At 37.5% G+C, this 26,770-nt stretch overlaps 1 protein-coding gene across 3 annotated transcripts in view; it reads left to right on the top strand.

Annotated features, from left to right (window-relative positions):
- fmn1 (formin 1) overlaps positions 1-26,770 on the top strand; it is a 73,067-nt gene that overhangs the window by 16,980 nt on the left and 29,317 nt on the right. For 2 of the 3 annotated variants that reach the window (XM_072916276.1, XM_072916275.1), the window contains 3 exons: positions 5,573-5,739; positions 13,284-13,389; positions 20,910-20,971. In XM_072916276.1, the coding sequence (XP_072772377.1) occupies positions 5,573-5,739; positions 13,284-13,389; positions 20,910-20,971 (335 nt within the window). Of the gene's footprint in view, positions 1-5,572; positions 5,740-5,788; positions 12,704-13,283; positions 13,390-20,909; positions 20,972-26,770 lie in introns of those variants that run through there. The other variant, XM_072916277.1, reaches the window with a different exon arrangement.

The raw sequence follows: 26,770 nt of genomic DNA, 5'->3' as shown, positions 1-26,770 counted from the left end.
GATTACAGAAGAGCGTTTGACTGCATAGATCACAATAAAACTATGGGTTTCACTAAGAGATATGGGAATACCAGAACATTTAATATTACTAATGAGAAGTCTGTATCAAAACCAAGAAGCAGTAGTGAGAACTGAACATGGTGACACTGAATGGTTCCCGATAGGCAAAGGTGCACCCCTTCTATTTAGCCTATATGCAGAAGATATAATGAGGAAAGCTCTGGATGAGTGTGAGGCAATCAGAGTCAAAACAGGGAGTGTGAATATCAATAATATCAGATACGCAGATTACACCACCTTACTGGCTGACTCGTGCAGTGATCTAGAAATGTTATTAGCTCAAGTCAAAAATGAAAGTGCTAAGGCGGGCCTATACTTAAATGCGAAATAAACGAGATAATGACAACAGAAAACATCAGAGTCGAAGATGGATCAAGGAAACAGAAGTAGTGCAGTCGTTCTGCTTCCTAGGCAGTGAAATATATGAAGACGGTGGGTGTGCAAAGGAAATCAAAAGATGATTAACAATGGCCAGCGCATCACTGATTAAACTGAATAATATGCTCAAAAGCAACCACATTCTTCTAAGCACCAAGATCAAAATGATAGACTTAAATATTCCCAATAGCAATTTATGGATGTGAAAGTTGGACACTGAAAAAACAAGACTCACGAAAAATATTTGCCTTCGAGTTAAATTCTGTGGACAAAACGAATCTCAAATAAAGAAATGCTAGAGAAAATTAAACCAAGCATTGCATTTTTAGACAGGATCATTAAACAACAGCTGGGTTACTTTGGCCATATCATGAGAAACAACAACTTAAATAAAGACATCATGCTTGGAAAATGTGAGGGGAAACGTCGAAAAGGAAGACATAGGCAAATGTGAATGGAAGGAATTACAAAAACAACAGGAATGACATTAGCTAAGCTCAGAGATAGAGTGGTGGAAAGAACAGAGTGGAGAAGACTGGTGCATGATATCATCCAAGTTCGACATCGACTAGACCAGGGGTCAACAACGCGGTGCCCACGGGCACCAGGTCGCCCGTAAGGACCAGATGAGTCGCCCGCTGGCCTGTTCTAAAAATCTTATAATTTTTTTAATGTATTTTTTTTTTTTTAAATCAACATAGAAAAAACACAAGATACACTTTCAATCAGTGCATCAACCCAAACCCCCCCCCCCCCCCCCCCCCCATTCACACTCATCCACACAAAAGGGGTTATTTCTTTCTGCTACCAGTATTCTGGTTCCCACAACATAGACAACACATCTGCAAGGGACACAGTCCCTGAAGCACACATGATTGTATGTGCTGCTGGTCCACTAACATTTTCATTAATTACTATTTTTTATGTAATTATTTTTATATTGTTTTACTTTATTTTTTATCCAAGAATTTTTTACTTATTTATTTATCTTATTTTATTTTTTTTAAAAGGACTTTATCTTCACCAGACCAGGTTGTCAATGAAATTAGATTTGTTTAAAGGGTTTTTTAAAACCAGGTCCAGTCCAGATAATGTCTAAGTCGGACTCTGCAACACACACCTTCATTCATGTACACAGAAAAAAATTAGGGAACACAACAGATTGCATATATTTTGTAAACAAAATTACATTTTCAAAATAAGCATTTATGTACAGTCCAGATTATGTCCAGGTCACTCAAATTAGGGAACACAACAACAGATAGCATATAATCTATAAACATAATTATACTTTCAAAATAAGCCTTTGAGGACTTCCCATCTTTTTTTATGTTTTTTGGCATCATTATCATTTTCAACCATGTAACTTTCTAAAGTTAAAAAATACTGAATAAATGTTTTAAAGAAAGTAATACTAAGTGAATATCTGTTTTTGGCCTTAAAAATAAACCTTTTACCGAGTACTATAATTAAATTGACTAAATCATGATTGTCAATGAACTCTCCTAAAATAACAGAAACCACATCAAGCTTCATAAACAAACCAATCCTTAAACACATGTTTTCAACTTCACCCAAAACGAAGACACAATATGACAATACCAAAACAAATGCAGGGTGGATTCAGACTCCTGACAACAAAATCGGCAATCATCTGACTCTGTCATATTCCATAATTTTAACATTTTCCCCGTGGGTAAGAAGTTATAAATAATTTTAATTTGAAAATAACGATTTTGCACATCGATGGTAGTTTTATAGATTAGTTTGAATATGGCATCCCATGGCAACGGGCAGTCAAAAAAGTCCTCCCATTTTCCATATGTGTTGTATGGGGCAGCCTTCAAAGATTTCTTTATTAAATAAAAATTATATATTTTTCTATTTATTTTAGTTCCTTTTTGCCAACTAGAATTTCTTATTAGAGGTTTACAAACTAATGATTTAGTAGTTCCATAATTAATTATTTGTTTCCATCTTTTCCCAATTACTCCAGTTAGTTGATTAAATTCAAAGCTTGAGCAAGCATCACCATACATAGTTCTAAATTCATCATACTTCATAATTTTACCATTCTCATTGATAATATCATTGACAAAAATGATTCCTCTTTCAAACATATTTTTCCAAAAGAAAGGCTTTCCATCTATTACAATATTAGAGTTCATCCATATTATCTGCTGCAAAATATCGTCTCTTTTTTCTGGCACATAAAATTGAAAACACCACCATGAGTGGATTGTTTCCTTTATGAACCCCGCTATGTTTCCCAGCAGACTCTCTACATAAGAAAAATGGGAGGGGATCACTTGTAAAAACGGATACAATTTCTTTTGATACAGTACATGTTTTTTGTCCAACAGGACACTTGTGTACCACTCAGTGTTTAAATACATCTTTGGAACAATTGATGCTTTTAAAGACAAATAGCTTCAAGGTTGAGAAGTTTCAGACCCCCATATTCATACTCATTGTACAAAACCTTTCTTTTAATCTTTTCTGGTTTGCCGTCCCAGACAAAATCGAAGACCCTCCGCTCATAAATCTTAAAAAAGTTTTGTGATGGAGCTGGTATAGACAAAAACAAATAAATAAATTGAGGAATAATTAACAAGTTGACAATAGATATTTTACCATACAAGGTTAAGGATTTCCCTTTCCATAATTGCATAATTTTGTCCAGCTTTCTTAGTCGATTATCATAATTTACTGAGCCTAGACCTTCCAGATTCTCTGGGACAACAACACCAAGTATGTGAACTGGTCTATCTGTCCACAAAACAGGCACTTTGCATTCCATTCGAAAGGATGTTCCCTTTACATTTATCATAATTAAGCTTAAGGCCAGATTGCTGTGAAAATATGTCCAAAAGATTAAGAAGGTTCCGCAAACAATGAGGAAAAATCTTATCTTTGTGAATCAGCCTTTTCTGACATGAACTTCATCAAGAACAAACACAGAACACGCACACATCTGCAAGACTCACTCAGAGTTGCAGTGTCAAGTTACACACCAGAGTACAACACACTAGTAAACAGCATGCAATGCCAGGCTTCCCACTAACTGACAAAGAAACAGATAACAGATTTGGTGTCCAGTTCAAAGTGTGACCTGATTTATTTAAACATTTTAGAGTTGACTTTTGTATTTTACATAAGGTATTATTTGTACAAACATGGTGCAAAGTAATTCATGATTTGTTAAAAAATGTTAGTGGCTAGCTAGTTAAAATGGGATATTGTGATTTCACAAGACTGTCTTAGAAGTGATCATTTGAAAATGTTCAATTTGAAAAATGTGCACTTAGAGAAAATATAAAAATAAAGTGTTGCATATTGATTTTTATCTGTTTCTATATATATTTATTGTGAGAAATCATTAAGATGATCAGTGTTTCCACAAAGATAAATATCATTAATTATTAATCATAACATAAGAGTTAAAGGTAAATTGATCAAATTGGCTATTTCTGGCAATTTATTTAAGTGTGTATCAAACTGCTAGCCCTTCGCATTAATCAGTACCCAAGAAGTAGCTCTTGGTTTCAAAAAGGTTGGTGACCCCTGGACTAGACTGAACCTAAGAAGATATACATATATATACATACACACACACACACACACACACACACACACTGTATATATACATATATATATATATAAATACACACATACATATACAGATATATACATATACATATATATACACATGTATATATTACAGTGGAACCTTGATTTACAAACCTAATTGGTTCTTGAACATGGTTTGGTTCGTAAATCGAAAAGTTCGCACAGTGACGCAAATGTCTCCATAAGAAACAATGTAAATATGAATAACGGGTTCCAACCTCAACAAAAGTCACTATTTTCACAATATAACATGATAAACATTACTTCATATAAAATATAACAAGGGGGTGATTAATGAACCGTCTACCTATTAATAGGCCAACAAAAAACAACAACGACAAGCTTAACTGTCTTGTATGCACTGCTCTGCAAACACACACACACACACACACACACACACACACACACACACACACACACACACACACACACACACACACACACACACACACACACACACACACACACACACACACACACACACACACACACACACACACACACACACACACACACACGACACTCTGGTGCCCACACAAATGATAAAAAATCCTTAACTTTAACAACCACATTGCTGCAACAATATACATTTGAAAAAGTTAAATCCACTTACAGTACAGAAAGCTGACTCTGATTCCGATTAACATAGGCAACTTCCTCTAGTGAGTTGAAACTCATGAGGAGAGAGAAGAGTAAACAAAAGGAGAAGGGATGCGAGGGGGCGGGGCCGTGTGTGTGCTCTTGGAAGAAGCGCAGCTGAAAGAGGTAGTCTTCTCCTCCGCTGTGAAATAAGTCCTCTTTGGCATCTTTTTTTTCCAAAAAAGTCCGTTCTCCTCACAATTAAACAATTGCTTTGGTAGGTAGCCGGCTCCCTCAATCTCTTTAATACAAGCAAGCACAAAATGGCTGCCAGCGGAACAAAACATGAATGAATGAAGCGTTCGTACAAGGACACATGGTTCGTACACGCAGGCATATTTGGCTTGATCTAAAATTTTGTAAACCAAAAGTTTAGTACATCAATGTATTACTGTATACGATTAGTTTTTAAGCACATACAGTAAATTATTAACTACACTCGAAATTATTTTATATCGCATTGACCCAAATATAAGACAACTTTTTTGGGGGGAAATATTAAAGAATACAGAATATGACAAAATCCAAGAGAAAAATAGATACATGACATAATTAATCGTTTTCTAAAACCCAAAGGAATCACAGTAAAAAGTTAGTTTTGTTACCCCCTTTAATTCAGTAAACATTATCTTAAAATTTGCATCATAACTTTTCCTTTCTTCTAATTTGCCCAACTTTGGGACACTTTTTTCCATTGTGTCTCTGAGTCAAAGCTGAATCTCTCCAAGCTGGAAAAGTTTGGGAGCTGTTGGTTCTCATGTATGAATCCATAGAATATGCGACTACCTGTCTTTCCAGACTTGTATGGCGAAACAAAGCTTTGCAGGCCAATAAGGAAGCCTTTCTATATTTGTGCTGTCTCCAGATGAAGTTCTCCTAAATCAGGAAGACGTCTGGCAACAGGAAATGGAGGAGTCCCTCTCCTTCTGCAGGTGGTTCTCTCATCCCTCCCGGCCCAAGCTCATAGACTTCTTGCGGATCACTGCCGTCGAGGACGATATCAGTGGTACTCTAGTACCCCCAGAACTTGGTGTGAGTATAAAAAAAACAGGCTAGATTTCTCCACGTTTATCATAAAAGACACCAATCGAGCAAGATTTGCTCATTAAAATTAATTTGAGAATCGCCGTATTTAATGGGCTGCGTAAATCTAGTAGTCCAAACCCTGATTCATACCAATAAATGCCTTCAGAAAGATTATTATGGCCCTTTATCAGGAAAGACCATAAATATGTAAGTGCTCATTAGAGGTAAATCACTATAATACTGACCAACATGTTCCAGCTGCCTTAAAGCCGTTTATGTGCAGGAACTGGCCTGGAACGTCCACAAAGAGATTTTGTGTTCCTGTTGGTTGTATAACATGTAGCTGTGTAGGTGCTTTGCATACAGTACATAGCACACTTAAATCCCAAATGATATCATTATTGAGAATTAGGGATTATTTTCCTCTCATGTCGTGCCAGTGTGGGGCAATTTGCCCAAAGATTAATTGACATTAGATAAGTTATTGTGGTCACAACTTTTTTTTTTTTTTTTTTTTTTTTTAGAACAAGCCTCGTTCTTTAGTTAGCTGGTGCAAAATTTATCTACCGATAATTTTATGTTGCAACAGCACTTCTTATTAAAATTATTATTTTGGGAGAAGCTACCAGTCATTTAAAAATGTCAGTTTTAACAGGCAGGTGTCCTTGGTTGAGGTGCAGCAGTTTGTGAAAGATAAAGAAAAACATTTTTCACAACTGCTAGGCTGAATTAACTTATTTCACAGGCACAATGTGTTGACATTTAGTTTATACGGTTAAAGAGTAAAAAGTCTTTAAAAAGCAAAAAAACGTATGTATGTTTTGTATATCCATCCATTTGCTACCGCTTGTCCCTTTCGGGATTGCGGGCGTGCTGAAGCCTATCTTAGCTATATGGTCCGGAAATTTTTTTTTTTATCGGGAGTCTTGTCGCATTTTGAAAAACCCTGTTTCAGCAGTATAAATTAAATGTGACTTTAAAAAAAAAAAAAGATATGTTTATTGAGTTTTAAGGCACGTACAATTTAAGCAGTACAATCACACATCAAATGTTTCTCTTTTTACCTAAACACACAGAAAACATAATAAATAATCAAAAAATAAAAGAAAAAAGAAAGAAAACCATCAGCAAAATAAATACATCTATTAACATGTTGCTACAGACAACCACACTCAATAGCCACCTGATGCTCCCCAAGAAGGATAAATAATAAACAGGCATACAGAAAAAAAAAATGGATAAATAAAAACAAAGAAAAAAAGAATAAAACATCATCTAAATAACAAATACTTCTATAAACATATTGTTACAGAAAACCACACTCAGAGCCACCTGAAGACCCACATAAAGGATAAATAACAGACATACAGAAAAAAATTATACAAAATAAATATATAAAAAAATTAAAAGAAAGAAATGAAAAAAAATCAGCCAAATAACAAATCTATTAACATATTGCTATAGAAAACCAAACTCAAAGCCACCTGATGACTCTCAAAAAGGATAAATAATAGTAATAAAATATATATATTAAAAAAATTAGTCTTCTGTGTATGGCCTTTTAATCCAGGTTGCGTTGGAAATCAAATTTAAAGAAAGGACCTCATACTTTTTGAAATTTTGTAAAACATTTTTATCTTTTATGAAGCGTCGTACTAATTATATTTGTTCATTTAACTCAGTCTGGAAAGTAATTAATGAATAAAAAATCTATATGACAAATTCCCACAAAATGTAATAATTATAACAATAATATACGATTTCTCTTAAACAAATATCGTGATGTATCACAAATTATGTTCCATTACTGTATTATTATTTATAATAATATTTAATAAATAGAGTGCAGTTTTAACCTCCACATACCCTCTTTAAGTATTGCCAAATTCTCATTACAGTCTTGCATGTTTGCCCAGCACTGTTATGTTCTAATGCTATTTGATGGGCTTATCTGCATTCATGCCTATTACATAAACATACCTTCCTTCAATACCACAATGTCCCTCTCTGTAGGACTGTTTTTTACTGTTGCCAAGATTAAATAAAGCCATTTAAGACGGCACCGAGCACAGCAATGTCTGCAACGCAGAGCTCACAATCTGAGGTGTACCTGCGCGCGAATGTGGATGCTGTTAAAACATTGGTCATAGGTTCTGCCTCGCACCTGCTGCTGGCTATAAGGTCATATATGAGCAAACAAGGGTGGAGCCTGACAATTAAGCAAACAGGTACCAACAAATGAACAAGTTAATGTAGTCGCTGTCAAGCTTTGTGGGGGGAAAAGGATTAGAATTGTTTATACTGTGCAGTACATATGTAAACAAATGCAAAACCAGCAATAAAAATTCTGCCCTATAATAAAATGTTGAGTATTAGTAAAATATTCACCATTAATTAGTTGCTTATTAAAGTAACAAAGACTTAATTTAGAGTTATTTGGACACGAGGGGAACATATAAGGGTTAGGGTGAGGGTTACTAATCAGCAATAAGGGTTAGGGTTAGGGTTAGTTAACTCTTAGTTAATGGCTTACTGGTTGTATAATAAGGCCATGCAGAATAAGGCATTAATAAGTACTTAATAATGACTAATTAAGAGCCAATATGTTACTAATTTGCATGTTATTAAGCAACTAATTAATGGTGAATATGTGTTCCCCATACTATAGTGTTACCAAATTTTTACTCAGATTAATCGCACTTTTGAATTTGGATTAATCATTATTAATCACAGTTTATTACTCACTTGCATAATTCAAATTAACATAAAAACGACATCAATGTTTGGACACGAATGCAATTTTATTGTCAGAAAATAATACACAAAAATGTTAGACTTTTAATTGAATGCACGTCATTTATTTCCTTGAAACCTGGTAACAGTTTTATCTTGGGGTTTTTTGGAAATAAATTTGCTCGTGCGAATCTCCTCTCATATTTGCACTGGCGTTTGATCACTGACCATATAAAACTCTATTCTAACAACTATCCACGGTGAAAGTAAAAGGAACATTAGGGGTAAAAATAAATTGTGTAATTAGTCTGTGTATGTATATGATTAATTAAATTTTTTGTGATTAATCACATGAGTTAACTCGTTATGTTTGACAGCCCTAATTATTGTATAATAATGCTCAGTTCTGACAATTGGAGAATGCCCTTATTTAGACTCGTCTGACCGTCCAGTTGGCGTGGGTTCAATGTTCGCCTTACAAAACAGTTTACATACAGGTTAGTGCCTACGGTTTTCTGTTTTTTTGCTTGTGCTTGTAATCGTACTTCTACACTCTATTTTGGATTTTATACATTTGGACATTAAATACGATCTTACCTGCACACTGCTTCCTACTGTTCTTTTGCATCCTGGGAACACGAAAGACCAACATCATGCCAGAACGTGACAGATTTAACCCGCGTCTAAATATGGGCATGATTGTGATTGGGCACAAGTGCGAGTCCTAATCAACAAACTGTGGTAAATCAGCTTCCCGAGCAACCAGAAGCAACCACGGAAAGGAACGCTGAAACAGACAAATCTTAAACACAGGAAATCCACAAACTAAGGCAAAACAAGACATGACATGACATGTGGGGGAAGGCCATGACACTCCTCACTCATTTTTACACTGGCGGATGCATTGACCTGATCACTGACCTTATAGCAACCCTTTTAGTTAACCATCATACATTTAATGATTAATCTATGTTCATGCATAATTTATTCAAAAATATTTTGTGCTTGATCGCATTAATTAATGCATTTAATTTGACAGCCCTAATTTGATTTTTTTAATTAAAATTCGGGCTGTCAAAAATAATGAGTTAACTCACAAGAAATGATCGCATTAATCATGTATATACGCTGATTAATCACGCAATCTATTTTTAGACTTAGACTTAGACAAACTTTATTGATCTACAAGGGAAATTGTTCCACACAGTAGCTCAATTACAAAGGATGGAAAGGATAATGCAGGTATATAGTAGACTAAAAATGTACCATGGTAGCAATATAAAATGTAACATAGGTGTAATATTTACATATTATATATACAGTATATAATATATACTGATATATTATATGTTGGCCCTGCGATGAGGTGGCGACTTGTCCAGGGTGTACCCCGCCTTCCGCCCGATTGTAGCTGAGATAGGCTCCAGCGCCCCCCGCGACCCCGAAGGGAATAAGCGGTAGAAAATGGATGGATGGATGGATATTATATTATATATTATAATATTTTTATATAATATATACAATATATAACAAAGCCCAATTACCATGTACAATGGTAATTGTACTTTTTGACTGTACATGCTATTTTACCTTAACTGCGGATGGTTACCTGAAAGGCAACATGGGTTGTTAAACGGTCAGTGATGAGGTCAATTCATACGCCCGTGCAAAGATGCTAAGATGATGATAATAATACGAATCAGATTTTGTATAGCACTTTTCTAGACACTCAGAGCGTGTCACAGACAACAGAGAACCCACCATTCATTCAATCCATAATTCTCACTTGGATGGTGGTAAGCTACATTTTTGTAGCCACAGCTGCAATTAGCGCCGACCACCACCAATCATTCTTACACCAGTGTGAGCAGCACTGGGAGCAAGGTGGGTGAGGTGTCTTCCCCAAGGACACAACGGCCGTGACTAGAATGTCGGAAGCTGGAACCTAATCAGGAACTCTCCAGTTGCTGGATGGCCACTCTACCATCTGAGCCACGCCACCCCTGAGTGAGGAGACTTTGGTGAAAATTTAGCTTCGAAATACACCCTGTTTGACTTTAGATAAAACGGTTTCAATGTTTTAAGCAAATTAATGACATGCATTCAAGTAAAACGTTTGAAAATGTTCCTTAATGACATTCTGACAATAAAATTGTATTTATTAAATTATTTTTATTAAGCAAGTAATAAACTGCGATTAATCTAAATTCAAAAGTGGGATTAATCTTATTTTTAAAATTAATCATTTGACAGCACTGATGCAAGCTGGTGACTATTATTCATAGCATATGTTCTGTATTAAAATCAATCAACTTACAAAAGAAATGTCAATGGTATTTGTGGCAGTAATATTTTCAAACAAAAGTAAATCAAATTTATGAGAAAACTTCAGCATCTACCAATAACACGTGAGCAGATTAAACATATGGTTTTGGAAGGGGGTGTGGTGAAGATTAGCCTGCCTTTGCTCACAACACACACACACACGAGAGCTAAGAGTCCTCCCGGCCATTCTGTATTTGCAAACCAAATGTTCACACAAGTGATCCGTGTTCAGCTGTACTAGGTGTGGCCTCCCTCCTTCTGTTCCGCGTGGCCTCCTCTGACTACACAGACGTTTGACAGCCACCGGGGGAGCTGGCTCTCGCCACCATCTGTTTCTTATGATACTTTGATTGTCCAACATGATGCAAGTTTTTGGAAGAGCACGAAAGTAGGTAAAGGGGATGCCGGAGGGAGCACGAGGAGGAACGTCATCAAGTCAAGGACATGGAAACCAAACTTTTCCATTGCTGAGTGGATTTGTCTCCTGTCATTGGCTGCTCTGTGCAATAAACATAGGTTTCCACTTGTGGGTTGAGAAAATGAGTGCTCTGGTTTGACATGAGGGAGCGTTGCATGGATGCATGTAGTTCCTCTGAAGAAACCGAACTTACGAGAAAACTTTGTTGTACGTCTGAGTAACACCTACCAACAGAAAATGGAGCCACAGTCGCCCATTCTTACGTTTTTCCGGACTATATCAGAAGAACAAAATGCAGATACAACACAGGAGGTTGCTGAGATGAAGACAAACAAGGATTTTAAGGCACCTCCTGTGGAACCCAGCGATACTAACTCTTGCTCGTATGTTATATTTCTTGTTGGACAAGAAGAAAAGACAACCTCCGACTTAGAGGTAGAAGCTGAGGACCAGACAGATCAATGTGATGCAGCAAAGGAAGGCGATGATACAATAAATGCTGAACAAACCACGGCTGTAAAAGCTGAAAATAGCTCCTCTGTGCTCGGACGACAATTGAACAGAAATCACCCCGATAAAGTTCACTCGTCTGAAGGTTGTAGCCCGGCACGAAACTCACAGGACGAAGGTCAAACCAAGCAAGTCGGGTGTGAACTTCGTTTGACAGAGAGTACAAATTCAGATAGTGATTGTTATGAACCACGGAACTATAAGCAGGATTCTGCAGAAGAACCCTACCAGAGTGTGAAGTCTGCAGGTTCTCAGGAGGAATATACCACCACAAGGACTTTAAACGATTTTGGATGTGAAGACTCTGTTTTGAGGACAAGTCCCAAACATGTGTTGATAACTGTGACTCGGACAGACCTAGCTGTTGAACATGTGGTCGAAGACGACCCAACAATTGTGCAAGCTGATGAGCTCTGCTTGAAAAATTACATTTTAGACGACATCACTCCAGGACCAAAGAATAACTCAACAATTATTGTTCAATCATCTGCAAGCAATATTCCTCCAGCTGAATCCATTATCTCCAGAGCCACCTTCTCCCCAGGCTCACCCACAGACAAGCAGTTCCAGCTCCCTGCCCTCTTTAGTGGTCTAAAGGTCCTGAGAAAGAGCGTGGTCAGACCCGCTGCAATCTACCCTGAGAATCAGGTTGATCCAAAAGGAAACTTGAACCCGGACCAAAGAGAAGATGAGCGCGAGGAGGGGAAGGAACTTCTAGACAAAGATCCAGCAGAAACTAGAGAGAATATCACTGACAATGCTCAAGAACTTGACACTGAAAAGGACATCTCAGGCTCATTTGAGTCTACCAAAGCACCTGTTTCAGGTGCGGAAGCAGCCTTTCATGCCTTCAAGGCCTTTTTCACCCCAAAGCCTTTGAAGAAGGTGGAATCGGATGCAGCTCGCAAAAAAGATGCACTGAAAGCATTTTTTGAGAGAACTTCCATCAAGACCCCAGAAAAGAAAGCGGCATCTAACTCTAAAGTAGGAATAACATCAGCTTGTGTACTTATTGTATTGTTAACGCAAATATTTATGGTTAAATGCTTTTAGAAAGTGCATCTATGTGATTTTATTTCTTTTTTTATTGAATTATTGCTAATTATGAATATGTGACTTTGACAACACTGCGTTCTGTTAACTTCTTGGTAGTAATCGTTAGTAATCATAATCGACTGCAGCTGAGAAAATAATTTGTTTGACTCAAACATTGAGTCGTTTTTTTTTAGGGATTTTAAGTGGGGGGGTTTTACGGGAACATTATGGCGTTCCTTGGATGTGTCATTTTTTCTTTTGGTCTTTAAAATGACAAATGACAAACTTTACCCGAGCTTGGGAAGCTGCTCCAGATTTCAGGGTGAGAGAGAAACAGTATCTCTATTCTTCTCTATGATAAATGTATCATAAAGAGTCTTTGAAGTCTCAGGGTTGACCTATTCTTAGAATAATTGTAAAGTCCAAGGATTTTTTGATGCCTATGTTGAGTTTATGTAAACTTTACCTCAACTGTTAATATTGTATCCTCTTTGTCTTTGTTGTTATTACTGCTATTTGGCTCCCCCAGTCAGAAGCCTCCAACCCAGTAGAGGGAGAACGAACGCCTGGACATCTACAAGTCGTGTGGCCTCCACCCAAAGAGGAGAAAGTTGGTTTAAAGTATACTGAAGCAGGTAATCCTACAGATTTTTTTTTTCATTCTGCATTCAGCGAAACCTCTGGAGTTAAACGCGACTGAGGTCGTACAATTCTGAATTCTACCAAACGTTTGGTAAACGAACATGCCTCTGCGTTCACGTGAAACTTCAATGTAACAAGACGTCAGTGTTCCTCACAAGCTAAAGGAAAAAAATCTATTTTCTAAAATGTCGTCCATCATCCACGTCTTTCCCTTTGCTCTGTGTTCTTAAGAGTAAAAAACTGCTAGTACGAGGCGGCTAACAAGGCAGGTAACCTGGATTTATCCGTTTTGCATGCCGTGACCTGCATATTAACCAAGCTATAGCGACATCGTCATGGTAAGAGCTAACACAGAGGAACTACTTTTCTTGCGTTGTGACACATGCCCTTGCCCACACTCCTCCGATTACTAGCGAGTAGTCAGCTACTAGCTTCGACTTAGCAGTCGTTGATGGTAGGCAACAAATCATACATCTCACCTGTATAGTAGAAGGTAGTGGCATCAAGCCGAGAAGTTGGACTGCATTGCTAGGAAGCATTTTTTACCTGACTAGTGAGGATTATTCTGCTCAAAGGGCGCACAAGTGCTGAAAGATACAACCATCCCATCAGTGAAAGCGGACAGTGTAACTCACTGTTTTATGTTGTTATTTGAAACGTTTAGCAACAGTGCTACTTAATAACAGTCCAAGGTTCTCACCAAGTCTGCCACTAACTGCCTTTAGTGGTAGCAAACACAATGATTGCTCAACACTGTAAATATGACATGTTCTTATTACACGAATGTGCCTGTTCCTACGTTACATACATACTTATGCATGCATATAAAACGTTGTTGGAGGTTTATGAATGTGTTACGAATGTCTTGTAGATGTTATGGGGTGGCGTGGCTAGGTTGGTAGAGCGGTTGTGCCAGCAACTTGATTCCCGCTTCTGCCATCCTAGTCACAGGCGTTGGGAAAGACACTTTCCCAAATTGCTCCCAGTCCCACCCACACTGGTTTAAATGTAGCTTAAAAAAGCTACTCAACTAGCATCTCGCTGGCCACATCCGGCCCGCCAAAGCTTTTAGTTTGGCCCGCCGGACTACACCCAAATAGGCTTGATGAAACCATTCAAAGCAGGATCACTCATGTATGTAGTACTCCTGCCACCCTGCGGGGGCTACAGCGAATCATGTGTGTCACAATGAAGCAGCAGTTGTTGAGTAGAAGAAGATAGCTATCAACCCTGAAAAAAATCAAAATAAACCACAAAAATCTGACTTAACAGCAACTGGACCACAAGTATGAATGTATTGAAATTGTTGACTTTTTGATGTCATTTGTATCCGTGGTCGTGTGGTTTTTGGCTGTTTGACTCTGGCAATCAAAACTGGTTAAATACATTGAACAGCAGAGGGCGATAAAGCTACACCTTAAGTTTAATTGTGTTGAACCACATGTGTGTAATATTTGCTGTGTATGAACAGTAAACCTTCTATTTTATATATGTAAAACACACAATGGACATTATACATGTATAATATTTATATTTTCAATCTTACAAACCTACATAAGGAAATACAACTGAGGAAAAAAAAGAATAAAATAAAAAAAAGAACATAAATCGTAAAGAAACCTTAGCTTCTGTGTATTTATGCTGTTAACTATCTGGGGCCGTTTTTATCAAGCGTCTTAGAGTGTCATTTTACACTTAAGTCCTGAGAATTTGCGAAATTTAGTCCTACTCTCAAACTTAAGAATAAAAGCTATTTATCAACTTTCTTAAGTCTAAGAATCACTCCTACTCTCCACGATATTTAAAGGGGAACATTATCACAATTTCAGAAGGGTTAAAACCATTAAAAATCAGTTCCCAGTGGCTTATTTTATTTTTCGAAGTTTTTTTCAAAATTTTACCCATCACGCAATATCCCTAAAAAAAAGCTTCAAAGTGCCTGATTTTAACCATCGTTATATACACCCGTCCATTTTCCTGTGACGTCAAATAGTGATGCCAGCACAAACAAACATGGCGCATAGAACAGCAAGCTATAGCGACATTAGCTCGGATTCAGACTCGGATTTCAGCGGCTTAAGCGATTCAACAGATTACGCATGTATTGAAACGGATGGTTGTAGTGTGGAGGCAGGTAGCGAAAACGAAATTGAAGAAGAAACTGAAGCTATTGAGCCATATCGGTTTGAACCGTATGCAAGCGAAACCGACGAAAACGATACGACAGCCAGCGACACGGGAGAAAGCGAGGACGAATTCGGCGATCGCCTTCTAACCAACGATTGGTATGTGTTTGTTTGGCATTAAAGGAAACTAACAACTATGAACTGGGTTTACAGCATATGAAATACTTTTGGCAACAACATGCACTTTGAGAGTGCAGACAGCCCAGTTTTCATCAATTAATATATTCTGGAGACATACCCTCATGTCAGCAGGCCAGGGAAGCTAGGGTCGATATTCTTCTCTTGATCATCTTCGGTGGCATAAGGGACGGTGTGAGCCAAGACATCCAGGGGGTTTAGCTCGCTCGTCTGCGGGAACAAACTGCCGCCATTGCTTGCCGTGCTACCGAGGTCCTTTGTCCCTGAATTGCTCACACACTCCGGCAGATTCAATGGGGGTCTGGCGGCAGATTTCTTTGACTTTATCATTGGAAATGCATCTGCTTTGAGTGTCGCAGGATATCCACACATTCTTGCCATCTCTGTCGTAGCATAGCTTTCGTCGGTAAAGTGTGCGGAACAAACGTCCAATTTCTTGCCACTTTCGCATCTTTGGGCCACTGGTGCAACTTGAATCCGTCCCTGTTCGTGTTGTTACACCCTCCGACAACACACCGACGAGGCATGATGTCTCCAAGGTACAGAAAACAGTCGAAAAAACGGAAAATAACAGAGCTGATTGGACTCGGTGTTTGAGAAAATGGCGGATTGCTTCCCGGTGTGACGTCACAACGTGACGTCATCGCTCCGAGAGCGAATATTAGAAAGGCGTGTAATTCGCCAAAATTCACCCATTTAGAGTTCGGAAATCGGTTAAAAAAATATATGGTCTTTTTTCTGCAACATCAAGGTATATATTGACGCTTACATATGTCTGGTGATAATGTTCCCCTTTAAATATTTCTAAGATATTTCTTTATTCTTAGACAAGGGATTTCCCTCCGTGATTGGTAATTTCTATGGACACAGAAATTACGTCACCTAAAATTCCGTTTACGGCACATAGTAATGTCGTAATTCAGCTCTGAGTGTGACACTTAAGATTCAGTCCTACACTTCGCTGAAACTGTGAGTAAGACGCTTAATAACTAACTTTTAAGTGCAGCTTTCAGCGAAGAATTTCTTTACTCATAAGTCAACTCTTAGCAGACTTCTTAGGAGTAATTCTAAGACGCTTGATAAATACGGCCCCTGGTTAGCTGCATACGTTGAAAACAAGTAGCGAGGGCAGAAGAATGACTATTGACAGTGCGGTGTGAAAGCTGATGGAATATAACCTGAGGTGGCACTTTATAAAGTAACATCCAAATTTTGATGGGCTTTTAAAAATGTCAATGTCAAAATGTTATGTAGTTGAATAGCTCTGATGTAGATAATGGGTTTCACTATGTAAAGCGCTTCGAGTCACTAGAAAAAAAAGTGCTATACAAAGTTGTTTTTGTTTTTTAATTGAACCAGGAAAATCCCCTTGAGATTCAAACACTTTTTTCCCAACGGAGTCCTGGCCAAGAGGCAGCAAAGTTACACTTGCATTCCCATTACACATTAAAAAGACATAATTCACTTCACTTCACTAGAGCGCTTTATAGGTAGCATATACATATTCCCAGTACCTGCATTGTTAGCCGCCTCTTACTGACAGTTTTTCACTATTTAGAACACGCATAAAAGGGAATAACTTGTGTTCTTGTCTCATAAGAATTGTGGACGATGGGCAAATCAAAAAAGTGCAGTTTTCCTTTGAAGTAATTTTAATATTTTTATAATTAAAAACGGTTGATGTCTTTTCATACTTTAAAAGGGTGAAGCAGACCTGGGTTTTATTACATTGTTTTACCTCATTGGCTCTACAGTATACAGAACACAAGTTGTACTGCAGAGTGGGATTTAGGTCGAAATATGCTTCTGGAAAATGTTTGACCAAATGGCATACAACTCTAGTTAGATTAGATACAATTCAATAATGAACAATGGTGATTTTGTAGGGACAGTCAAAACATTAGTGGTCATTTATGAATTGTGTCACACCAGCTAATAAGAGCCAGTATAGCTCAATGATATTGTCTGACAATTGTATAATATAGCATATAGTAATGCAGACAATAGGAACCATTAGACCCAATTTTCAGGATAGACTTAGACTGAGACAAACTTTATTGATCCACAAGGGACATTGCTGCAAGGCACTTAGAGCGTGAGCGATACAGCAAATTTAGGTATCGATCAAGGACCCTATTACTGATACTGATATTGAGCACAATACATTTGAATTGAACATTTTCAAGACTTTAAATGATTTTGTGATTTTGCCTTTAATTTGTTTTTGTATTGTATTGTAAAATTTTATTTCGGACATGTTTAACCTAAGAAGAGTAAACAAGAAACAAATAATGAAAATAAAGGAGTAACAACACAGTGATTTGTTGCGAACATGTATACGTATACCCGAATGCAGCTGAGATAGGCTCCAGCACCCCCCGCGACCCCGAAAGGGATAAGCGGTAGGAAATGGTTGGATGGATGTATACCGTTAAAATGTTTACATCACATGTTTGCAGTTTCACATTCTAACATATCCAAAAAGGAGTAGGAGGAAGCAGAGCTTATTTATTCCTTCCCATTTTTTGTTTGGAAATAATTGTTTACTTCCTTTTTCAATCTTTAACACAACAATTAATGAATAGATTACAGTTTGCATGAATACGTAGTTAGATTACTATATGGTTCACATAATTTACTGAAAATTTAATAAAATGTGTTTATGTCAATCAGATTCAAGATTTTATATCAGTATTCCTCCTCCTTGTACTTTGTAAACACTTTGAGTTTCAATCAATCAATCAATCAATGTTTATTTATATAGCCCTAAATCACAAGTGTCTCAAAGGGCTGCACAAGCCACAACGACATCCTCGGTACAATTTCTTAAACTGGATCATATTAGTACATTGTTTGACTTCTTTGCTTATTCCATTCTAAATTCACATTCTGATATGCTAAAGGTCTTAAGTGTTGTGCGTGCATACAAAAGGATTTTGTGATTTTGCCTTAATTTGTTGCTCATGACTGATCAAAATGAAATACAGGACAAATATTTTAGGCAAACAAAATATTTTTTCCCCAAAAAAACGTATTTGTTAACAATACTGTATATAATTACAACAATATAAGGCAATGTAACAGTATAAAAAATATATAATTATTCCCATATTTCATTTTGTTACAGCATGCAATTGTTTGAGCAAAAAAAGTAAATACTGTAGAACAAAACAAGTAGGCGAAAGCAACCTCTCCAATGTGATCTCATTCAAATGATTTGCCTCCAAAGCCCTCCTCTGTACAAAAATGTATTAATTTTGTTTGTAAACATTACAAGGTTATAAAAGTATAAAATGTCAACAATGTAACAATATGAGCAACACAAAGTACCAAGATATTTGTGAAAAAAATAAATTAAATAAACAGAAGTGAGATGAAAAATGTCGATTGCATTACAAAAGTATTAATCCAACACTAACACTGCCATTGGTATCAATAACATTGTTATCAAATTTTGCAACATCAAGATTTTATTAATAACATTCGACAACATTTTTTACTAAATTAAGCATTTTCAAGCATAAAAATGGCTAAATGGACTAAAATATAGCAATACTCCAGTAGTGTTGGCCACCAGAATAGACCAAACCAATCAGAGCGCACTGTTCAGTATCGTGGCCACTGATTGGCTCAGCCCTGGCAGCAATACTGTATTGGATTAAAAGATTGTAATTATGACAAAAAAGTGTTATTTCATGTCTAGAGGGCTCTCATAATGTTGAAAATGTATTTAGAAGGTAGTAAACAGTTTTTTCACGGTCGAGTTATGAAAATGTTAGATTTATAATTAATGATTCCTACTTTGCGGAAATGCGTTTATCACGGTCATGTCCGGAACCAATTAACAGTGATAAACAACGGACGACTGTACTTGGATTCGTTCGCCCATTCTTACTGCAAACTACAACCCCAATATTAAAACACATTTCTTACACTCCACACACTGTCCACCAAAGTAAATCATCTTTTAAAACTATTTTGACCACTGCTGTAATATTATTAAGAGTTATGATGATCATCAGAAATAAAAACACATTTGTGCTGAGAATATTCTGTAGATGTGATGCAATTCCAGACAAAACATACAGACAGTGGTGATGTGTGCAGTTATAGATTGTATCAAACGGTAAATTAACACTCTTCTCCCAAGGTAAACACAACTCCGCCCTGCAGGAGTCCACAGCAAACAAACCCGGGACACGTTGTAGCAGGGCTCCTCGCCCTCCCTGTACACAGATCACGCGCTGTGCGCAGGGCCCCGCGATCCGTTTGCGTGAAGAGGCACATGTAAAATGTCAATGAATGACTTACACAGCGCTTCATATGGAATTGTACCGAAAATGTATTCCTAGCCCCTTCCTGCTCGGTCACTGGTAGGTATGTAAAAGCAAAAACGCGATGACATCATCACACTCCCTCATTGCGTGCAGCGTTATGCAACGCAGACAAGTTAAAGTTAGAGTCCCAACAATAGTCACACACACACACACACACACACACACACACACACTAGGTGTGATGAAATTATCCTCTGCATTTAACCCATCTATCTCCATGTTCATGTGGGGAGCAGTGTGCAGCAGCGGTGGCTGCGCTCGGGAATCATTTGGTGATTTAAACCCCAATTCCAAACCTTGATGCTGAGTGCCAAGCAAGGAGGCATCGGGTCCCATTTTTATAGTCTTTGGTATGACTCGGCCGGGATTTGAACTCATTAGCTTCCAGTCTCAGGGCGGACACAGGTCAGTTGTAAGTTTTGTATCATTTTAATTATATTTTAAATATATTTTATATTTAATTTTTTTCACCAAAAATAAATGTTTCCTATCAATTTATTTTAGTCCAAAACATGCAACAAATTATATTCAAACTTCAGTAGAATTATACAAAAATAATTTCACATAGAATAAAAAAAATAAAAACAAAGTGGAAAAAATGTTAGACAATTTTGCTTAGGGACCATATTTAGCCAGAGGTGCCCAACTGCTGCCTTCAAATACTGTACTACTTCTTGGGCGTGCGCAGTCACGTCAGCCTTTGCTCTGCTGCCCTCAAGTGGCCAAAAATTGCCAGTCAACAAGAAAGAAATAATGCCAGTATCAATGATCAAAGGAACGCACCCTATATCTATCTGGTCGTTAAATTATCTTATTCATTGTCAATTTTTTTTCCAATTCTGTCTGTTTCAGAGCACCAGGCTGCTCTTCTTCAACTGAAGAGAGAATGCAAAGAAGAAGTGGAGAAGTTACAGGTCAGTGCAGGAAAAACAGCAAAAACCAGCACTGAAGAAAGAAAGAGAAAAAAAGAATGTATGATAAATAAATAGATAACTCAGTGAAAGCTAACAAAATCTTGTAATGAATGTAAGAAATATATAATATATTTTTTAATAATAATGAATAAATAATAGCAGATACTATGGTTCTATATTATGATTTAGATTTGACTCATGTGTCAAACTAAAAGGCCGTGGGCCAGATTGGTTCACCACATTTAAGTGGCCAGCGAAAGCCTGTAAATAATGTGTCGGGAAAGTTAGTTTTTATTGCTAAATGTTTACATTTTGACATAAATAAATGACAGCATGCAATTGCATATATTTAGAATGATCTGATCATGAAACAAAATTTTTTTCTAACATTTTCGATATTCCATCATAATATTCTATCAGTTTGTGAGTTTAAAAAATATGTTACATGAGTGAAATATACATTTATATTCATATACAGGTAAAAGCCAGTAAATTAGAATATTTTGAAAAACTTGATTTATTTCAGTAATTGCATTCAAAAGGTGTAACTTGTACATTATATTTATTCATTGTACACAGACTGATGCATTCAAATGTTTATTTCATTTAATTTTGATGATTTGAAGTGGCAACAAATGAAAATCCAAAATTCCGTGTGTCACAAAATTAGAATATTACTTAAGGCTAATACAAAAAAGGGATTTTTAGAAATGTTGGCCAACTGAAAAGTATGAAAATGAAAAATATGAGCATGTACAATACTCAATACTTGGTTGGAGCTCCTTTTGCCTCAATTACTGCGTTAATGCGGCGTGGCATGGAGTCGATGAGTTTCTGGCACTGCTCAGGTGTTATGAGAGCCCAGGTTGCTCTGATAGTGGCCTTCAACTCTTCTGCGTTTTTGGGTCTGGCATTCTGCATCTTCCTTTTCACAATACCCCACAGATTTTCTATGGGGTAGTCAGGTCAGGGGAGTTGGCGGGCCAATTTAGAACAGAAATACCATGGTCCGTAAACCAGGCACGGGTAGATATTGCGCTGTGTGCAGGCGCCAAGTCCTGTTGGAACTTGAAATCTCCATCTCCATAGAGCAGGTCAGCAGCAGGAAGCATGAAGTGCTCTAAAACTTGCTGGTAGACGGCTGCGTTGACCCTGGATCTCAGGAAACAGAGTGGACCGACACCAGCTGGACTGCTGCTGAGTGGTCCAAAGTCATGTTTTCTGACGAAAGCAAATTTTGCATTTCCTTTGGAAATCGAGGTCCCAGAGTCTGGAGGAAGACAGGAGAGGCACAGGATCCACGTTGCCTGAAGTCTAGTGTAAAGTTTCCACCATCAGTGATGGTTTGGGGTGCCATGTCATCTGCTGGTGTCGGTCCACTCTGTTTCCTGAGATCCAGGGTCAACGCAGCCGTCTACCAGCAAGTTTTAGAGCACTTCATGCTTCCTGCTGCTGACCTGCTCTATGGAGATGGAGATTTCAAGTTCCAACAGGACTTGGCGCCTGCACACAGCGCAAAATCTACCCGTGCCTGGTTTACGGACCATGGTATTTCTGTTCTAAATTGGCCCGCCAACTCCCCTGACCTTAGCCCCATAGAAAATCTGTGGGGTATTGTGAAAAGGAAGATGCAGAATGCCAGACCCAAAAACGCAGAAGAGTTGAAGGCCACTATCAGAGCAACCTGGGCTCTCATAACACCTGAGCAGTGCCAGAAACTCATCGACTCCATGCCACGCCGCATTAACGCAGTAATTGAGGCAAAAGGAGCTCCAACCAAGTATTGAGTATTGTACATGCTCATATTTTTCATTTTCATACTTTTCAGTTGGCCAACATTTCTAAAAATCCCTTTTTTGTATTAGCCTTAAGTAATATTCTAATTTTGTGACACACGGAATTTTGGATTTTCATTTGTTGCCACTTCAAATCATCAAAATTAAATGAAATAAACATTTGAATGCATCAGTCTGTGTGCAATGAATAAATATAATGTACAAGTTACACCTTTTGAATGCAATTACTGAAATAAATCAAGTTTTTGAAAATATTCTAATTTACTGGCTTTTACCTGTATATAATTACAAGTGGCCCTACGAGGTCAGCCATGACTACAATGTGGCCCTTAGTGAAACAGAGTTTGACACACCAATACGTACAGTACGATATCAGGGGTGAACTTTTGCCACATACTGAAAAATCAAAAGGATGCTCGGGACATTTTGATATTTTAAATTTTCCATACCAATAAACTATATAAAATTTTAAATATGTATATACTAAATAATTATTAATTGTGACATTATTATTTGAGTATGATAACTGTTGTCCAGTTGTTATATCTTGTTTTATTATCACAAATCTCTAATTTTGAAGAATAACATTAATTTGCAATTGCAGTTGTAAATCCACAACATTAGATATCAGTAGTGTATAGTTTATGATAATGTTGGCTAGTTAGTTGAATCTAGTCTTTTGTTGCGCCCTAAAAAGTATTAATACTGTTGTACTTATTACGCACCTGCTGTTTGATTGTAACGTGCATTGTAGTCGTAGTTTTCATTAACAAATTTGGAGATGTTGAAATTTCCATGTAACCTCGCTAATGCTAATCAGTAGCATGTCAATAGCAAAGCCAATGTATATTAGCATCAAGCTAGCGCATTTGTTGAAAAGTGGAGCTCCACTTTACTTAAATTGGAGCATTTGTTTGAGTCAATTTCTTTGTTGGCATTGAATATTGCAACATTATCTCGAGGTAGTTTGGCTGAGTCCGCTCTCAGTGCTGCTGGAGTGATGGCATAGTGGCTAAGTGCACTATGCGACGAGGTACCGCAACATGTCATCGTCAAATTTTACGTGAATTGGACCGGCGAATTGGACCGGCGGGATTTGGTCAGTGCCACAAAAGTACCCATCCCTACTTATAGTACAAACACTTTGTAGGGCTCAAAATAAGGCCAAACTCACATTCAGCTTCATGGCAAAGACTACTTCCTAGCAAGGCAACACACTTTACTTTAAGCCTATACAGTACTGCTGCGCGCAGCCAAGGTACTGTAACATAGCACCGTTGGATTTTACGTAGGACTGGCGGGATTAGGTCGATGCCAAAAAAGTCCTGGATTCGGTACCCATGCCTAGTTACATTACACCTTTTTTCTCTTTTATTCCAGTTTTAATTTTTTTTTTTTTTTTTAGTATTTTTAGAATAGTATTTTTAGAAAGATTTGCTACGGCCCCCGGGAAGCGCATTGGACCCCCCTGTACTATAGTTTAGTACACGGTTTCTTAACCTTTTTGACCCCGCGGCCAAACTTTTCCACTACTGATTTTTTAAATCGAATCGTATTCAATAATTAAATCTATCCTTCTCAAAGTGTTCACCCTGTCAAATGATACAAAAGCATGTTTTAATCAAAAAGATTATTATCAAGATTAAGGTCAGGCTGATAACAACAAATACTGATCAAATATACTTCAAAAGGGACTCATAAAAACTGATGAGAATACATTTACATATAAACACGCAGTGCAAAAAAAATTACATTGAAAATATGTGTTTTAAATACTGTCAATAAGAATAAAGTACAAATAAAAATTAGAGCTTCACTACTTTAGTCATATTTTTTGCGCTTAATAAACTTCTCTATGACTTTACCTTCTGTTTGTCTGATTATGTCATTACTGCCACAAGTGTTGGAAAAATGAATTACGAATGAGTACTGTTGCGGCCCATGCGGACCACAGTCGAGAAACAGATATTTTTTGGCGGCCCTCTATGGTGAAGTTACAGTTCTGTTTCTCATGAAGCTCAAAGTTTTGCAGTTTTTGTTAAATTTACATATTTATCACTAAATATTAGCAATTTTATAAATATATCATTTTATTAACAATATCTGTGTTGGCCCTGCGATGAGGTGGCGACTTGTCCAGGAGGTACCCCGCCTTCCGCCCGAATGCAGCTGAGATAGGCTCCAGCACCCCCCGCAACCCCAAAAGGGACAAGCGGTAGAAAATGGATGGATGGAATATGTAACAGACCCTGGGCGTGAGGGCCATAAACAGAATATGTGTGTGTAGTTCTGTAACGAACAAAGAAATGCTGAGGCAGATAGTAGCGTCTGTTATCAAAAGAAATGTTTCCTTCTTTCTTTGTTTTACATTCACTAATTTTTACATTCTAAATCAGGTCATAGCCTACATCAGACCTGGGCAAATTAAAGCCCAGGGGCCACATGTGGCCCGTTAAGCTTTTCAATCTGGCCCGCCGGACATTCCCAAATAATTGTTTTAGATCTTTAAGATGGGAACTGTAGCTGCCATCATGATGTGCAGTGATATTTTCAAATGACCGTAAGTCTTGAACTATACGAAGTATTTCAATGGTTGGAATATTTTATTTTGCATGATATACTAGTTACTATGGTAATCTAAGTCACAGCAGCTAAGACGAGGCAACAAGCAGTGTGGGTGGGGAGCGTTTCTACAGAGTGTTTCCAGAGCGGCCAGCCTGAAATGTGGGTGTCAAGAGACAGACGCGGAACGAGATTTTTACAACAAAGTTCTAAAGCTTAGTGATATATCAAATTGTAGGTGGGTTTTGGGTTTTTTACCCTCCGTGTTCATATTTCGCTGTTTGTTGCATTTTTGTTGCGTTTCGCTTGATTGTAAAATATGTCGATCGAGAAGGGGTGTGACGTTCATATGTTGTCAATATTCAGTGTTTTATCGTTCATAGTTAATATTGTAAATCCCGCATTCTTTATTTTCATGTACATTCTGGGTGTCTCATTTGGTAAAAAAAAAAATGTAAAATTCCATTCCGTTTTTTAAGGTGGTCTGTCATAACGTTTTTAGCTTTCAATCAGACATTATTGTGAGGTTTAGGTATTAGTGTTCCTATAAATAGGACCCAAGCACACATACTGTACAGCAGATTTTAACAGCTTACATATATGTGTATACATATATGCATGTATACATATACAGTATATACAGTACAAATGTGTCTGTTGTGTGTATATATATGTATATATATATACATATGTGTGTGTGTGTGTATATAGATAGATAGATATACCGGCCCCAAGACAGATAGATAGATAGATAGATAGATAGATGGATAGATGGATAGATGGATAGATCTTTATTGTCATTGCACAAGTACAACGAAACTTTGTTTTCAGCACAAACCCGTTCAAGATTAGACAAAACAAACAGTGTACGGGGTTACAGAACAGAAACGCTGATGGGTCGCCACAAGGCGCCCCGTAAAGGATGGGTAAAAGGTAAAACGCTGGGGAAGGATGAGTAAAAAAATACAATCTAGACTGGGCTCCTAAGGGGGCCCAGTCTGGAGTGGGAAAAAACCTCCATAGCAAAGCACATATACATATTACAACGTACATCTCGAGATATCTAGCAACAGAGGAAAGGCAGTGCGAGGTCATGATGGTAGGCCGCAGCTCTCAGGCGCTGACCATCCATTCTTCACCCCTATGGGATACCGGCCCCAAGACACATTTTTTTCTCTAAATTTAGCCCCCCCCTTCCCCCACCGAGTCAAAATAATTGCCCAGGCCTGGCCTCCATAAATCAAATCACCAACTCAAAACATTCCCCTTTGATATTAATATGAAATGAAAATACTACTAGCCAAAATGACTACTTAGATTCTGCCCGAATGCAGCTGGGATAGGCTTCAGCATCCCCCCAACCACGAAAGGGACAAGCGGTAGAAAATGGATGGATGGACTACTTAGATGTTCAACCTTAAAGATTTAAGTAAATATACTT

Source organism: Nerophis lumbriciformis, linkage group LG26, assembly GCF_033978685.3.
Source record: "Nerophis lumbriciformis linkage group LG26, RoL_Nlum_v2.1, whole genome shotgun sequence".
NCBI lineage: Eukaryota > Metazoa > Chordata > Actinopteri > Syngnathiformes > Syngnathidae > Nerophis > Nerophis lumbriciformis.
Note: the sequence above shows the minus strand (reverse complement) of the source record. Positions and strands in the feature narration are given on the sequence as shown.